A 17,703-nucleotide genomic window follows, 5' to 3' on the forward strand; every position below is an offset into this window, starting at 1 on the left:
ATGACTACACAATCTTCTTTTTTACAATTACATTTCAAACCATTGCATATTTTTATCAAGTAAAATTCTAAAAAAACTTTTCAATTGTTTAAAAAACCCTATTTAAGGAAAACAAATGATTTTTAAAAAAATCAACCACCAAAATTTTGAATAAATTGAATATTTAATTTTTTTTATTTTAAATCATATTCAAATAAATGAACAAATATACAAAATAACACTTTAATGAGTGAAAAGAACATGTTTTTATAATCCTGATAAATTTTTAAAAAAATACAAAAGAAAAATCAAACTATCTTCTCAGTGCTTGGAAAATGTAAGTTGATTTTGATTTATAGAGATATTCATAATTTACATTTCCTTATAAACGCCCCCAATGGGTCGGGCGTTTAAATTAGCCGGGGTAACATATTTCAATTGCACAAAAAAAAAAAAAAAAAAAAAAAAAAAGGATAATGAATAAAGCAAAACAAGAAGGCTCTAACAATAATACATATGTCAATCTAGATACAAATAAATATATATCTCGCATTCCACATGGAAAGATTTTTCTTCTTTTATTTAAAGCCTTGGGCAAAATTCACTACAGTTTATAATTAAGGTACACACATGGTAACCAAAATTAATCTATTTCATTACAAAAATATTTGTATTTTTACACCTGTTGAGGACAGCATCAAATAAAATAAAATAAAATTAATGAGAGTGATATCTCATTCTAGTGGATGAAACTTCTACATAAATTAAAATTCAACATTTTTTTTATTAAACAAAGTAAATTTACTTTTTTGGGTAACACTATATATAAATTGTTCTTTTTGTATTTTTTATTTTATTTATACTTATTTTTTATTTAATTAATTCATTTTTTAAATAATTCGTGCAGAGATAAACTAAAAAACTAGAACATTTATTTTTTCTGAACAAAATACAAATTTGATCAATTAAATTTGGCTATAAAAACCACGACCCCTATCAAATACCTCATTTTTTAAATACATATTATTTTTATAATTAGATTTTTAGTATAAATATTTTCTTTGTTTCATTTCATTCTTTTTATATATTTTTTGTAATTTAATGTATTTTTTCTAAATTCATCTAGGTTCTGAGGTTAAGATTGTAGCTTGCAACGAATCAGTTATCAATTACTTGGTCAATGGATCTTAACTTTTAACTGTATTGATACAAAAATGATTTTATCATGTGCTTGTTTATGTTAAACGCCTAGTCTTGATACAATTCCAATTGTCCGAGAAAAGGCCATGTTAAATATTTACACTGGAACCATCCCTAGTGGACTAGCGACTGGAGGTGAATCACTGGCGTGAGCGCTTTGTCGATCTCTTTGCAGGAGGTGCAGTGCTCTCCCCACCGGATGATCGCCTGCAAATTGAATGAACAATTAAAAACCCTCTCAAAACTCTTGTAGTTTCCAAAAATATAACCAGAAATTTAAAATAATGGAATAAGAAAAAGTATGTTTTAACGTAAAAAGCAAACAAGGTTTTTTGGGGGGTTTTTGTGCAAAAGTATAAAAATGGTAACAGATTGATTACTTAAACTATTGATTGTCCATTGCTTTTTCCCATCTGCATGCATATGAATTTTGCACTGAAAACTTGCATTTAGAAGGTAATGAAGAAATGAAAGAATCGCCCCACTTTTTTCTTTAATCAAAAGAATAGAAGTGCTGCTCAGATGGGCCATGAACTGGCCATTAGGGACCATACATCCCAGTGCCCCCAGCCCAGAAGTGAAGGAAGAAAGAATACAAGAAGAAAAAGCCCAAGAAAAGAGAAAACGCCACGAAAGTAAAAATCAAAGGAGGAAATTTGTCACTTGGACTCAAACTGTTAGGGATTACCTCTCTCGCTGAAACCAGTTTAACAGATATGTCGTTGTGGAGGGAGGGGAATGTCACATCTACAACACATCTTTCCTCCTGTGCAATGGGATATTGAAATTATGCAAGCTGACTAACATTACCAAAAACAAGGAAGGAAAATTAATTCTAGGACTGGAGAGTAAAAAATTGAGGTAATTACAATGACAGGCTGGCTGGTCACAAGGTCTCGGTAACACCACGTCAGAGGTTAAATACCTATCATGGTGTTGTGACATGTGGCGGTGTGACATTTCCGGGACCTTTGAATAGTAGCGTCAAGAATTAAGGAAGACCGGGGGGGGGCAGAAGTGAGGGGATGAACACTCGCCGGAATGGGCAACTTATCCTTCAGCGAGTCTAATCCTCTCATGTTGAACGGGCACAACTGTTACTGAGTCTGTCTTCACCCGTGGGTTTTTTTTTTAAATTCAAACGCATTTCGGCATTGTGCCATCTTCAGTGAGAAACTGACATTTTGTCTGAGTACAGTTTATAAAGTATTGGGTCCGTCCCTTTACTTTACTACTCTACTTTACTTCACTTTAGTTTCGGCATTGTGCCATGTTCAATGAGAAACTGTCATTTTGTCTGTTTATATAGTATTGGGTCTGTCACTCGTCACTTGTTATGAAGTGTTTTTAATGGTGTGATGGTAGTATGTGAATGTGAGTTTGTTTGTGCGTTTATAAAGGTGGCCATTCACGATCGCTCCAAGCAGTCCAAACGGAGCGACGCCGTTCCAAAAACCACGTCAATGGCAAAACTGAACTGGCGTGCCCAAATTCGACCAGTCCAAACTCCATCGCACCACTCCAAATATCAACGGCGCGACGACGGCATGGCGCGTTTGTGAATGGGAAAACCTGGCGTGGAGGGTGGGTATTTTGGCACGCTGGCCTGGTCGTGAATGGGAAAAACCCTCGTTTTTTTGGCGCAGTCTCCATCTTTCTGTCACTGAGCAAACATCTCCGTTGTACATTCTCAAAAAGTCTAAAACGTTTATTCTTTATTGGTAATGACATCCAATCGAGATTTTATTGTTGAGGTGATTGAATTGTATGAAAGTGGTTTATGAAAGTGGTGGACAATGATTATATTACCACGATAGAAATAAAAGAAATTCGATCCTCAACCAGTGGGTTGACGTTTTCAAAACAAAGGATACAAATGCTATGAGAGATGCGGTATTGATAACCCCTAACAATGATCAGAAATCGTAGTAGAGAACTTGTTCTTTGTAGTTCATCCCTGTAGCGAGAAATCGTAATGTGGTTGCCAACCTTTCATGTAGTGATGATTTCTCTCATGACGTCTTTTGTTTTCTAATCAAGGGGGTAACAAGCTGGAGTAAATAAGACGTTAATCTTTTTTTTTGTAAGTTTTTGGTTGAAATGAAAAAATAGTGTCACGAGGGGATTCGAATCCACGACATTCGGCTAAATACGCCGCTGCGCTAACCACTTGAGCTATCCTGACTTCGATAGTTCGATCCACTCGGGCACCAACTCCCCATCTCAACCTACAACCTTTCGAATTTTCTCTCATTTTGCCTAGTTTTGGTGTCAGAGAGGATCGAAGTCACGATAGCTCAAGTGGTAGAGCAGCGGCGTATTTAGCCGAAGGCCATGGATTCAGATCCCGCTCGTGGTACTAGCTTTTTCATTTCAACCAAAACCTTACAAAAAAGATTAAATAATTGAAAGAAGTAATTTTGTCAATGGAACACTAAATATAATGAATAAATAAGACGTTTCATCCATCCTTAAATAGTTCCTCGAAATAGCGGATTCAAGGGAAAGTTTTTTCATCAAATTGATGTGTGTATTATGGCTTTTGTTCAGGAGCCACTTCTTACACCAATTCCTCTTTGATTGTTTGCTTTTAATATGTAAATAAACAGAAGAGTAGCACAAGAGATCGTCATCCATTTTGAGAAGGTAATTCACTGTTCGGAGCGACTGCCTGAGGAGCGGTCGTGAATGCCCCTCAAATTTCAGGCACTCCAAATGGAGCTGTACGGCTGGGCGCGGATCCATTTGGAGTGATCGTGAATGGCCACCTTAAGTTTTCCGTCTTGAAGTGTATCTACTTGTATATCTCAAGATTCTCCAGTATGTTTAGTTTTTGTCCTTTTTGTGCACGTAGTGGATTAATGTCATGCTTGTTTCTATTGTGTTTGGTTCATGGTTGTAGTGTATTAAGTGTGTGACATAATCTGATTTTCCGTCATTGTCTCTGAAGGATCTAAAGCCAGAAACACACTTCCCCGATGCTACGCCATGCGACGCTACCCGATGCTACCCGACGCAAATCCAAACTCCAATTTTCCATAAGGTTGCATTACCCCCGTGTACATCTACCCGATGCTATGCCACGCTAACCTACCCCTGACGCTCTGCAATCCCCACTGTCCAGATTTTCGTCGGGTCGCATCGAGTACAATCAAAGACAAAAGAACCGGACACTCATATTTTTATTCAAACTACATGTATTATTGTTGTTATATTAATTACAACATACTTATTTTAATAGAAACCAAATTAACTGTAATTAAAAATTAATTAGTTTTTATTTTAAAAATTAATTTTAATGGTTTGGTAGAAAATTAATCAAAACACCGGAATACCACTTTTTGCTATAATGAATTTAACTAACAATTTATTGTACTCGCTTTGGCAGTACATATACTAAAATTGGAAGAATTTATTACATGGTTTTGCTCATAAAATTTAATTAACAATTTATTTCATAGTTTTGCTCGTAAAATTACACCATTTTCTAATGTCAGGTAGCATCAGAACAGGACACTCATACATTTTGTAGTTTATTTCAAACTAAGTACATGTAATTTTGTCGTTATATTAATTACAACATGTTATTATTATTTTTATTATTATTAATTTTTAAGGGTGTTTTAACGGCTAAGGTCATTTCACGCCCTAACATCCAAACCTTCTATCTTAGGTTAGCTATATCTCTTGTGAGTGCTATAAAGCTCTGACTCCGTAATCTAATTTATCCTATTGCCATCCAAGCTTTAATTTTTCATTTTCCAAATTAAACGAGATCAAAAATGCATAAGTTTTTTAAACATTGTTTAATTAGATTGTTAGGAGTAACTTTATTTAAAACAATTAAGATTAATAAACAATTTATTAGATGGTTGTGCTCATAAAATTCAACTAACAATTTATTACAAGGTTTTGCTCAAAATAGTGCATTAAGAACAAAAGATGCGTTGCGATTGTGATAGTGATTATTGTGACAAACTGTAGGCGACGTGTACTTGCGTCGGATAGATGTGCACACCCCACCAAAACGTGGCAAGGCGTTGGGTAGCATCGCATGGCATAGCATCGGGTAAGTGTGTTCCTAGCTGAAGATGTTCTTTAAATCGATCTCCTAGTTTCCTTCCAGTCTGTCCAATGTGTATCCACATTGACATGTGATGCTATAAACACCATTATTGTCTAGTGGGTTAGTTTGTCTCTGAAGGATCTAAGATGTTCTTTAAATTGATCTCCTAGTTTCTGTCCAGTCTGTTCAATGTAAGTGTATCCACATTGACATGTGATGCTATAAACACCACCACTAGGGTTAGTTGTGTCTAAGTTTCTTTTTAGTAGTTTACCTGCGTTATTGTTGGTCCTTAGTGCTGTTTTTAGTCTAAGTTTGTTGAACAAATTCGTTAGTCTGTAGGTTTATTTTCCTGAGTATGTGAATGTTGTCCTTTTGTTGTGCTTTTTTTTTCTTTGTTTTTAGAAAAACAACAAAGACAAACCGAGGAAGTGGCCGTCTGTCGGTTCAACGTGAGTTCACCGACTCGCAGACCAAAACCCATCATCCACTCTAATCCTCTCATTCGACACTCCTAAATGCCCCAATGAGATTAGGGCAGCATTCTACCAATTAAAGGTCTGCCATTGAGCCTTAAGGAAATTTGAAAAAGTCCTTTTTAAAAAGATAGTTCCTACTCACAGTAAGTTGTTTTTCAACGATCCGGATTTCGAGCCTTTTAGCTCATCATCAGGTTGAAGGATTTCTACAACCACGTCTCTCGACATGAATTGCCAAAGTGAACCACTGATACCTCCGCCAACGCGACGTTCCAATTAGCAGCTGATTTTTTTAATGGCGCTCAATTTGAACATGCGAAACGCGGAAATTATATCACAAATAAATATTATACTAGTAAATACTTAATATTATTAAATTACTATAACAATTAAAATAATTAGTTTAATTATTTGGATGTTTGATATTATTTATGTACATATTTAAAATGGGAGGTAGATCAAAAACTGTTATATTATTAATGCATTTATCACCATGTTCAATTTTACATTTTTTAATTTCAAATTTCTCAAACCAATCTAGTTCTTTCCCTTTGTTGAAACTATGTAACACTCTTGTATTTAGATTTGAATTGAAATTATGTTTTGTTTCTTTTAGATGGTCCTTAAATTCCGAAAATTTGCTCGATTTAGGCAAGCGTTCTTTTACTCTTGTTTTTATTTCTCTACTGCTTTGTCCTATATATTTAATATCACAATCATTACAATTGAGTTGGTAAACCCCGCTTTTTGCCAAGTTGTCTACTTTGTCTTTAGGTTTTGAGAGTATGTTTTTAAGTGAACCCGTAACTTCTAAAAGCTATAGAAGCTACGTTATAAAACCTTCTTGTTTAAAAATTTTACTAACTTTTTCCGATAATTCACCAATGTATGGCAAACAATGGAAACCTAATGATTCATTTGTGGTGGGGTGGCTGAGTGCTACTGTTGATTCGTTTAAAGTTAATTTTTTTATTCTTTTAACTAGCAACCTATCAATAAATATTTCTTGATACCCGGTTTTTTGCTAGGGTTTTAATAGTTTTTAATTCTTTTTTATAGTTATCAGTGATGATTGTGATATTAAATATATAGGACAAAAGAACATTTGCCTAAATCGAGCAAATTTTCGGAATTTAAGGACCATCTAAAAGAAACAAAACATAATTTTAATTCAAATTTAAATACAAGAGTGTTACATAGTTTCAACAAAGGGAAAGAACTAGATTGGTTTGAGAAATTTGAAATTAAAAAATGTAAAATTGAACATGGTGATAAATGCATTTATAATAAAACAGATTTTGATCTACCTCCCATTTTAAATATGTACATAAATAATATCAAACATCCAAATAATTAAACTAATTACTTTAATTGTTATAGTAATTTAATAATATTAAGTATTTACTAGTATAATATTTATTTGTGTTATAATTTCCACGTTTCGCACGTTCAAATTGAGCGCCATTAAAAAAAATCAGCTGCTAATTGGAACGTCGTGTTGGCGGAGTTATCAGTGGGATCACTTTGGCAATTCATGTCGAGATGTGGTTGTAGAAGTCCTTCAACCTTATGAGCAAAAAGGCTCAAAATCCAGATCATCGCAAAACAACTTACTGTGAGTAGGAACTATCTTTTTAAAAAGGATTGAACACCACACTCACTCCATCATTTATCATTTCTATTTGAAAAAGTTGTAGGTTGAGGTGATGAGTTGGTGTGGTGTCCCTGGGGACCAAAAACACGATAGCTCAAGTGGTTACAGTAGCAAAGTTCATGGGTTCGAGTTCCGATCATGACATTAATTTTTCATCTCAACCAAACTTTACATAAAAATTAAAAATCAATTTATTAAGTACCAGAATGAGTTCATAAAACTATATATGTTTAATACATATGATTTAAAATATATTTTGGGAAAAATCTGTTTCAATATTTCATTTAAATTAGAGGATAAAGAAGTTTAATCAATTACCTTTTTGTTGCTCTAGATGGTGTACTTTCAGAAACCTCTGGAGCAGTGGCATCATCTTTCACCTCCTCTTCTGATTTCCTGACGCTTTTTCTTGTTCCTTTCCTAAAGTCATAAAAAATTAAAGTAGAATGTGCTTTTAATTTTTTTAAATGTTGGATGATTTAATACGAACAGGTCAGACCTTGATGTCAACGTGGATTCGTTTCCAGACTCGTCACCGTCTTCTTTGTTAATTCTCCCTCTGGACCGTCTCCCACTGACTAAATTATCTAAACAGATTAAAAAAACATACTGCATCGTATTTGAACGAAATTTTAAAAAACTGACTTTTACCTAGAGACACCATGTGTACTTTCTTGGCGCTGATGTCGTTGTTGGGCTCGAGCTGCTGTTTTATAGTTTTCATATGTAGAGCTCTGATCGCAAGCTTGTTGAAACCGAGGTCAAACTGATTCTCGTTCGCCTTGGCACGCAATGTAAACTCCACGTTGTTGTTATCAATACTAATACAAAGTGAAAATTATCAATAAATCAAAGGTTAAAAATAATTTAATGTTACCATTTGGTAGAAACGACGACCATTTCAGTTTCATCTTCAAGATCGCAGACAATGCAATCCGTCGGAATGAGATAAGCCGGGAGAATGTTTATGTTTTTCATCTCGCGGACAAGACCGTCGTAAAACTTGACCTTGACGTTGGTCTCTTCCTTCCAGTCTGAGGTCATCAGGCCTTCGATTATCCCTGGATAGTACCAACCGCTGTTGGGCCATTTTGCAAACACAGCTAGGCCTTTGAGGCTCTTGAATTTCGCTTCTGTCAGAGGTTCAAAGCTTGTTGTCTCTGGTTTCTTTTCCTTCGATCTTCTCTCATGGGTCTCCTTTTCCGTATCAGGAGCTGAGACCTTCCCCCTTGATTTTCTCTTACGACTACCAGGCTGTTCCTACAAAACAAAACCAATATAGATCTGGTTAATAAATATTTTTATGTATTCACCTCTGCAAAAAATGGCTCGCTCAAGTGTTTCAAGGAGTTAGAAGACTTCTGTGCATATGCAGCGATGTCGGCGAGAACACGGACAAGATTGCTCAAATCAGCGGAGCAATCAGGCTTCTTAACCTTGATGAATTTCTCCAGGTGGCCTTTTGTTAGTTCAACCTGATGCGCTACCTTCAAAAGTCTCATCTAGCATGATTAAGGGTAAAATATCATTAATATAAATCTTAAATCAAATAAAATAAAAATGAAAAGAAAAACCTACTGGCTCAGACAAAACATCGTCTTTTTCATCTTCCTCTTCAATTTTTTCAGTATTCGATTCTACATTTTGTTCATCCACAACCTAGAGATAAAAAGTACATATATATTCAATCGATTTATTTTTAAAGTAAATAAACAAAAACACTACCATTTCTTCATTCTTATCCTCATCATCTTCAGTTTTATAAACTTTCTCTGCTTTCTTCTCTTTCATTTCTTCTTCTTCTTTAACATCTTAAAAATTTTACGATACAATAAAAGATATAATAATTAAAAAATTGATCATACCATCTTTGTCATTTTTTTCCAATTCCATCTCTACTTTAGAAATCATAGCTTCGGAAGCTTTCTCACCATCCTGTTCATCCTTCGAACTCCTAATGGGAAAATATAATAAAATAAACTGAATTCCACTAATAATTTTTTGTTTGAATATCTGATTGAAAAACTTACTCATCTTCCAGTTTTGAACTATTGGAAGCTTGAGAATAAGGTGTGGTGTTTGAGTCTTTAAGTTGTAAAGCATCACTTCTAAAAAAAAATAAAAATAAAAAATAATAAAAAATTAAAAAAAAAAATATTTAAAAAACAGTTAAATAAGTGCTTAAGTGCTTAAATTGTGATAAATTAAGGATTCGACTTACTTTAATTTGTCTTCCACGCTGTCGACATTATCTACTTTACCATCTGTCAATTCTTCTTTTTGTTCTTCAGATTCTATATCGTATATTAAAAATTAAATTATTAATTTAATCTATTAAAAAATAAATATACACAGAATGTTTAAAAAATAATAATTGCGTACGTTTAGGCATTTCTGGACCGGCTGGCTCAGTTGATTCCTGAAGTTCATCAAAATCTTTCGACCTGAAAGCGTAAACAAAAATAAAATGTAAATCTTCAAAAAATGTAATGGAACCTCACCTTGATAGTTCATCCATCGAGTCAGGGTTGTGCCCGTTGGGCATCTCTTGGTCTTCGTCGCACTTCTTCGGGAAGACTGAATTGTGTGTGTCCTCTTTGTGTTTGTCCACACTGAAATACAAATATTGAAATTATTTTAGAAAAAAACCAAAAACATTTTTTTAGTCACTGACGTCTGCTGCAGATCATTAATCTTCCCGTTCAGTTTAGAACCTTGTTCCATACCTTCCATCCCCCAACTCATTGCTACCTCGTTTTGGTTCATGGCTGAAAATCACCAATAAAACAAATTCCAATTAGGCAGGGGGAAATATGATGTACTAAACTATTTGAGAAAAGAAATAATGCCCTTAACCAATGTATATTTAAGTGAGAATGAACCTTTTCCTCTGTCTCATACTACTTAAGAATTGATGAACTTGCAACCCAAAGGCTTTTTCTTACTATTCTGATCCAGCAATGATAATTATGGAACTAACCAACCTATGCTTCTTCTGAGTAAATATTAGAAGTATCGATCAATCTTGCCTTTAAAACATGAAAGCCTTTGCTTTTCAAGGCATTCCTTTTTTATTGTACTTTTAATAAAAATGCGATAAAGAAAATGGCAATGTTAGTAGGCTGGATTGGCAGAGAAGCTCTTACATAATTTAAGGACAGTACAAAGATGACTCTCTGAGAAGAGGAGGGATCATTCTCACCTGATTTGACCCAGAAACAATAACTTATTGGTCTAAGATCATTTTTGCTCTTCACAGGGTCACAGATGACCAGTCTTTTGTCGTCCACTACAACCTAAAAGATCTATTGTCAAATAAAGGAATGACTAAAGCTCATGCATGTTTCTGTTATGCAAAGAAAGGTTGCTTGATACGTACCTTTCACTTCTAATAATCAGAAAATTTTATTTTCCCCAACATTATACCATTTCCTTTACTAAGAAGAATACTTCTAATATCTGGACAATCTATAGATTTATATATTTGTGAAGTCAAGTTTCTTGTCTACACCAAAATCACCCATATCCAATACTGAGGATGAAAAGGGTGTTCAATTTCAATCCTTTTTAGAGCCAAATTTTCAAGAGATTTAATTGGTATTTATTTAGTCGTGAGATGCGGTCTGGTGTGATGTAAGTTTCAGAAAAACATTTTCTTTATCGTGCCAACGTTTCGATCTTTTATTGAAATCATCTTCTGTGCCTGGGATTTACAAACATTGTTTACAAATAACAGTTACATTTTGGATGTGGAAAAGTGAATTTATACAATGCAAAATATATTTTTTATATATTCAATCAAAGTATTTCTAATAATAATTATTATTATTAACACAGACACAAACACATACAGCATAATCAAATCAGACCCTACTCCTACTCTAATCAAACAGACAAAAAAAATTCTCCAAGAAACACTTAAACGAAAAGAAATTGACATACACCTACAAATCACTTCAAAACAACTCACCAACACCACCGAAACTATATGGCTATGTAAAAACACATAAACCTGAACACCCTCTAAGACCATAATTTCATTTGTAAACTCACCCACATATAACATGACAAAATACCTAACCAACATACTCAACATCACAGATAACACATATAATGTAAATGATTCATTTCATTTCATTAACAAAATTAATAATATCCACATCCCCTCACACTACTCTCTCATATCCCTAGATGTTTCATCACTGTTTACCAACATCCCAACAGACACAACACTGAACATTATTAAAGATAAATGGCCCAACATAACACCACACAACTCTATCAAAGAATATGTTCATTACAATGACCCGACACTGCTGTGTTAACAGATATTTTACATACGACAATCAATTTTACAAACAACTATTTGGCATAGCCATGGGTAGCAACCTAGGCCCGATACTTGCAGACATAATTATGACACAGTCATACCACAACTTCCTTTCACATTACCCTTCCTCACTAAATACGTAGATGATATATTGACAGCAGTTCCCACAGATCAAATTCAAACTGCATTAGATACATTCTTTCACCCAAGCCCACAATTTACACATGAAATCGAAAACAACAAAACAATACCTTTTTTAGATACACTCGTAATAAAACAACCAGATGGCACATTAATCACAGATTGGTATCAAAAACCAAGAGACACAGATCGCTACCTCAACTTTACATCTCACCATCCCCTTCGTACAATAATAAACACGGCCAAAGGGTTACTTCACAGAATGATTACCCTGAGCCATGAATCATTTCACCACAAGAACATAAAGATATACAAACAGATCCTCCATAACAATCTCTACCCTAAGCACATAATTAACAGAATAATCAACAACTACAACTCAACACTAACACATTCCACTATTACCAATAATACTACATTAAATCTATCGAATACAAACAAACCAGCATACATTTCCATACCATTTATCCAAGGCCTATCACATAAATTAAACTCATTTCTCTTGTCCAATAACTTCAAAATAGCTTTCAAAAATTATAAAACAATTCAAACACTTTTTTTACAAAATTAAAGATCCCGCACCAATAACAAATAAATCTGACGTAATCTACAAGATCAACTGTCTAAACTGTCCGGCAACTTACATCGGTCTTACATCCCAATATCTCGACAAGAGTAAAGCAACATATCTACGATTGCAAAAAACCTAAACCAAATCCTACAGCACTTGCTACCCACCATTTTGAACACAAACACAATTTCGACTTCAACAATCCAAAAGTATTACACACAGAACAAAACAAACATAAATGTAATTTCTTAGAAATGGTTTTCAACAGAGATAAACACAGCATCAATTACAGAACAGATACATGTACACTCAGTCGCAGCTACACCAATGTCATTAATCAAATTCAATACAGATAGCATACCTATATCATCACATTACATTCCACACATCAAATATTTTTCACATAGTCTAATTTCCCAACAATTTAGCTTTCCTTTTCCTATTTATCCCTTTCTATATAATCCTGAAAGGATAATCTGGCCGAAACATTTTTTCCGTTCGTCGGCTCTTTTCACCTCAAAGAAGCCGACGCCTTATACAAAAATATCTTTCCTATACCGACATCCTTCCCCACCCCTTCAAAATCCAACGTATATAAACACAAAATAGCAAAATCTCACTAGCACTCTCGACTTGACATGCAAGAATGGCACAATTACACAGAAGACAAACACTTTGAGTGAGTAGAAATACTTTGATTGAATATAAAAAAATATGCATTGTATAAATTCACTTTTCCACATCCAAAATGTAATTGTTATATGTAAACAATGTTTGTAAATCCCAGGCCCTGAAGATGGTCTCAATAAAGATCGAAACACTGGCACGATAAGAAAATGTTTTTCTGAAACCTACATCACACCAGACCGCATCTCACAATTTCTAAATAAATATCGATTAACGGTCACTAATCACCACACAGATTTAATTGGTTCTATAAATTGTTTACTTAGATGAAACAATAAGTTTTAGTATTTTTTTCCTTAAAAGCATGGTTTAATCCTGGGTTCGAATACTGGCATAACCCATGGAATTACAGTTGAGAACAGTATTTTAAAAAATAAGGACAGAGGAGGCCGAGTGGTTAGGGAGTCGAACTGATATTTACCACACTAGCACTCCTGGGTTCAAATTCCAGCCCAGACCATGGTGAAAAAGTGTTGTAAAGTGGTTGTAACCTGGGCCAGCCAGTGTTGGAACTCTCCTTTATTTAGTTGGAAGGGTTAAGATAGTTCACAAGATCGTCATTTTAGACAGAGTGGAGGATTATAAGGGTGGGACATTGAGGAAAGAGTTGAGAGAGCAGTTTAGAGTGGAAAATCAAATTAAAATGGGAAAATCCTTCATGAATAGAATTTCTAAGCTGGGTTTCCACTGCACGAAAAAATCACTCATGCAACCCAAGAATTATTTACGAAATGCCATCTCGGGTTAACCATTTCCACAAGGTGAAACATTTCACAACATAGAGGCGAAACAAAGTGAGCCATCTGTTAAGCGAGAGAAGCATGCTGTTTATAACTACGCAAACTGCAGCATCAGTGTTTGCTACCATGGAGATACGTTATAAAGAAATCAAAAAATTATTTCATCAGCGAATCCCTTTAGTTTTCATTTTTGCTTTAAGAGTACCAACAGTTTGTCCCATTTTGATGATAATTTCCTTCCACACATCTCTCTCTTGCTCTTGTTCTGATGGAGTTTTATCTTTAGCATCCCAGAAAAATCAGTAGCTGTGAAACATTTGGATAAGTCGAATGCACTCCTCTTGGTTCATTCTCAAACTTGAGAAAAGTGCATTTACACCGAGCGAAGCAAACAATGCGATGCTGTACTACTTTTTTTTTTTGCCTTATGATCTATGCATATTAGCCATGGTGATGAATTCTTATATGAGTGTTCAAATTGGGGGGGGGGTTATCATGAAAAAAGGGCCAGAGGTGATGGTGGGAATCGAACCCACGACCGCGGCGTGAGAGTCTCTCATGCTAACCCCCTGCTTTACTACTTTATGCATACTAAAAAACTGACAGCTGGCCAGCTAACATGAAACATCCTCATGCCAAAAATTTTGCAGTCCGGCAGGTTTCTACAAAGCAAAAAAGTGAGTTTTGGGCAGGGGAAACCCAGCTTAAGATCTTTATGATTTGATTGGTGATGTAGAAGGGAGCATTGAGGACAGTGGTAATCTTTGGGTTGAAAGGATTCGATTCAGTGGATATTGGAGGAATTGACTGAGACCTAAAGTTTGTAAGTCTTATCAATATATTGCTACCGAAGTAGGCTAGCTGACGTGGTTGGACATTAAGCCGTCGTGTATCGAATTTCTTTACATTACTTTTTAATGCTTACAGTTGCAAGAGTTGAAATAGTAATGTCATATAACAATGATATTGCTGTTTTTAAAATAAATAAAGCCTGATTTTTATCCCAAAGGTGAAGGTCAATGTAATTGAAATATAAATACAATGGTTGGATGAGAGGAGAAAGAAGAAAAGTTAATATAATTTTCCGTTTTAAGTTTTCCCTCCATTTCAAAGAACTGGAATGTGCAATGGTAACGCTTTTTTGTTAGATAGTGCGCAAATCAAAATTGCACCGAATTATGTAAAAAAAAAAAAAAAGAGTGTAAGGAAAATGGTTTTGTTTTTCTTCTCAGGGAGGGAACGAAAAAATGGAAATACGAGTGAAAAATTGACGGCAGATCGATAAAAATTGCTTTGCCGTCGTTGCGAGTGCTTTGTCGCCAGGCCTGAACCGTGCCGAACGCGTCTAAATTTCAAGCTGCTTCATCTCCGTTGGACCAAACACCGGGTATAAAATGCAAAAAAATAAAAATAAGAAGGCCATTTAAAGAAAAATTGGATTGCGCTTAGGAAAAAAGGAACAGAATGAAAAAACCGACCCGACATAACCTTTAATCGGAAAAACACGGGAAAATTGTCGAAACCGGCCGGAAGAAATTGTTAAGGTAAATGGTACGGATCGGACCCGGGATGGAAAAGCGTCAGACGATATTTACCTTGCGTCGCGTATCCTCGAGTTGTCAAACACGTCAATTCTGCTGCGGACGCGAGTCCAACTCCAGACGTGGTCCTTGTTTGCTTCGCACCTTTGCTGAGCCGGCGTAGTCGTTCGATAAGCCTTCAGCCCAATCCGACTCTCCCTCCACGGCGTTTCCGCCTTTTCGGCCCGATCCATCCGCTCTTGGTCTTTTTGAAAATCAACCACAAATTTCTACCCAAAGAAAATCTAATTCCCTTCTCCGACGAAGAAAATTCAGACCGGATATTTTTTATCCAAAACAATTAAAGACTAATTTTAAGGGTGAACACCATCTTTAACCCTAGCAGGTCACTGTTATATTTTTGGGATATGGTGGTCACCCTGGAGGTCAAACGTGACCTCAAAACTTCACATTTTTTCTATAACTCAAATTTTAACACACAATTTCATATTGCTAACTCATTATTGGTTTAACCACAGCCAATAAGTAATATAATTACAGTTTTTTTGCTTTAAGCGTTTTTGGAAAAAGTAGAACTTGAAAAAATCAAAAACTTGAAAAAAATTTTGAATCAGGTATGATTTTTTTTAACGATTAGATTATTTTCAACTATAATTAATAATAATATGTATGATGGTAATATGAATGTAATAAATGGTAATATGTATGGTAATATGAAGAAAAAAGATAAGTTAGGAGTGCATTGTTAAACTGCTGAAAATCTAATACAAATAATAGCTCTAATTGTCGTTTTATAATGCGTAATTTAAAAAAAATACACAATCTTATTAATAAGCCAAATTGTGTTGCTCTGTAAAAATACAAAAGTAATTTATTACTAATAACAAATGTAAATTATATATATATATGATGGTTTTATTATGCCATATCTTTTTTACAAAAGTGCCTTCCTGATTATCTACTTAGGAATATATACAAAACTAGTATAGATAGGGTAGTGAGGATAATTTGGGAAAATTTAGTTTACATTGAAACTGTTTACTAGAGAAACACTTTTTTTTCTGAAGTGGAAAAATATAGCTATACATAAAAGATGAGACAATAGCATTTGCCAATTATTCTATAAAACTTCGAATTCAAGCGAAACTAGGCGAATAAACAGTACCTAACTAGCACTCCCATAAGAAAAAGAGCCATTATAAGAAAATGTAGACCAATAAACATGGCAATAAGGTAATAAAATAATGAAGCATAAGGATGGGGGTCATCAACTAACATCATGCTTTGAAGAGACAAATGTAGAAAAGATATGAGATAAAATGGAGCTAAGAGATGAAAGTCATAGTGAGGTCAATTGCTACCCTCAGAGAGGGAAGGGGAAGAAGAAAAAACTGAATCACGTCCCAGAGCGCACTATACTTCCTCATGAACCCTGAAGAACAACTGAGGCTGATCATTTGTTCACAGTTGCTGCAGGACATCTAGCTTAATTTACAGGGTACTTTTTTTAAGTATGCAACAAAACGGAATGGTTGGGGTCACTTGAGTCAAGATCTCCTAGGGTTAACATTCATAAAAAATTCTTAATATCTAAAGTATACAAGGATTTATGATAATTTTTCTATTTATTTTAAATAAAATTAAACTAAAACTTGTCACAATAGCTCAAGTGGTTAGAGTAGCGGCATATTGAGCCAAAGGTCGTGGGTTCAAATCCTACTCATGACACTAATTTTTTTGTCTCAACCAAGACCTTCCATAACAAGAATAATTAATTGAAAAAATATAATGTATGTTTTTTTTCCAGCTTTAGTCTGATGAGTTTTTTTTAAATAACATCCTTGATGAACCCTTGATTGTTTAACATTTTTATTCTTGAACCGGTTCAAAAAAGTATTTTTTTAAAGAGTTAGTAAAAAGTAAGTGATTTTGTTGTATTATAATTAATTATTTATATATCATGTTAATTGATGTTTTATAATAATATACATAGTTTGTTGAGAAGGGACAACAGAAGAGCCCAAAGCCGGTGCAAGAATAAAAATGTTAAATTATGTTCATCAAGGATGCTATTTTAATAAAACTCATCAGACTACAATAATAAATAAATATTGACGTGTGAAAACATCTGTAATTGGCACGTTCATTTTTTGGCTCTCCTCTGGGAGATTATTTATTATGGGTTAAACTGTCTCCTTACAAGGAAGCTTCACCCATGTTTTATTTCTAGAAGCCTAATTTTGACAATCTTCCCTTGAACTAAGATGGGTTTTTAAGTTGGATATGAGGTTTTACATGTAAATTCAGCTGTGTGG

At 34.4% G+C, this 17,703-nt stretch overlaps 1 protein-coding gene across 1 annotated transcript; it reads right to left on the minus strand.

Annotated features, from left to right (window-relative positions):
* Positions 1-1,074: 1,074 nt before the first annotated feature.
* On the minus strand, positions 1,075-15,657 carry LOC106665544 (the record flags this gene model as incomplete). The annotated part of the gene is given in 14 exon segments (XM_014392029.2): positions 1,075-1,386; positions 7,697-7,798; positions 7,878-7,965; positions 8,030-8,199; positions 8,256-8,638; positions 8,692-8,880; positions 8,957-9,037; positions 9,104-9,189; positions 9,244-9,332; positions 9,409-9,486; positions 9,600-9,672; positions 9,761-9,822; positions 9,880-9,990; positions 15,443-15,657. Coding segments are annotated over 14 exon segments (1,794 nt in total), but the record flags the coding sequence as incomplete, so codon positions are not given.
* Between the last annotated feature and the right edge of the window lie 2,046 nt (positions 15,658-17,703).

The sequence above is a fragment of the Cimex lectularius genome, unplaced genomic scaffold (genome assembly GCF_000648675.2).
Source record: "Cimex lectularius strain Harlan isolate CLEC.00 unplaced genomic scaffold, Clec_2.1 scaffold286, whole genome shotgun sequence".
NCBI classification, from domain to species: domain Eukaryota; kingdom Metazoa; phylum Arthropoda; class Insecta; order Hemiptera; family Cimicidae; genus Cimex; species Cimex lectularius.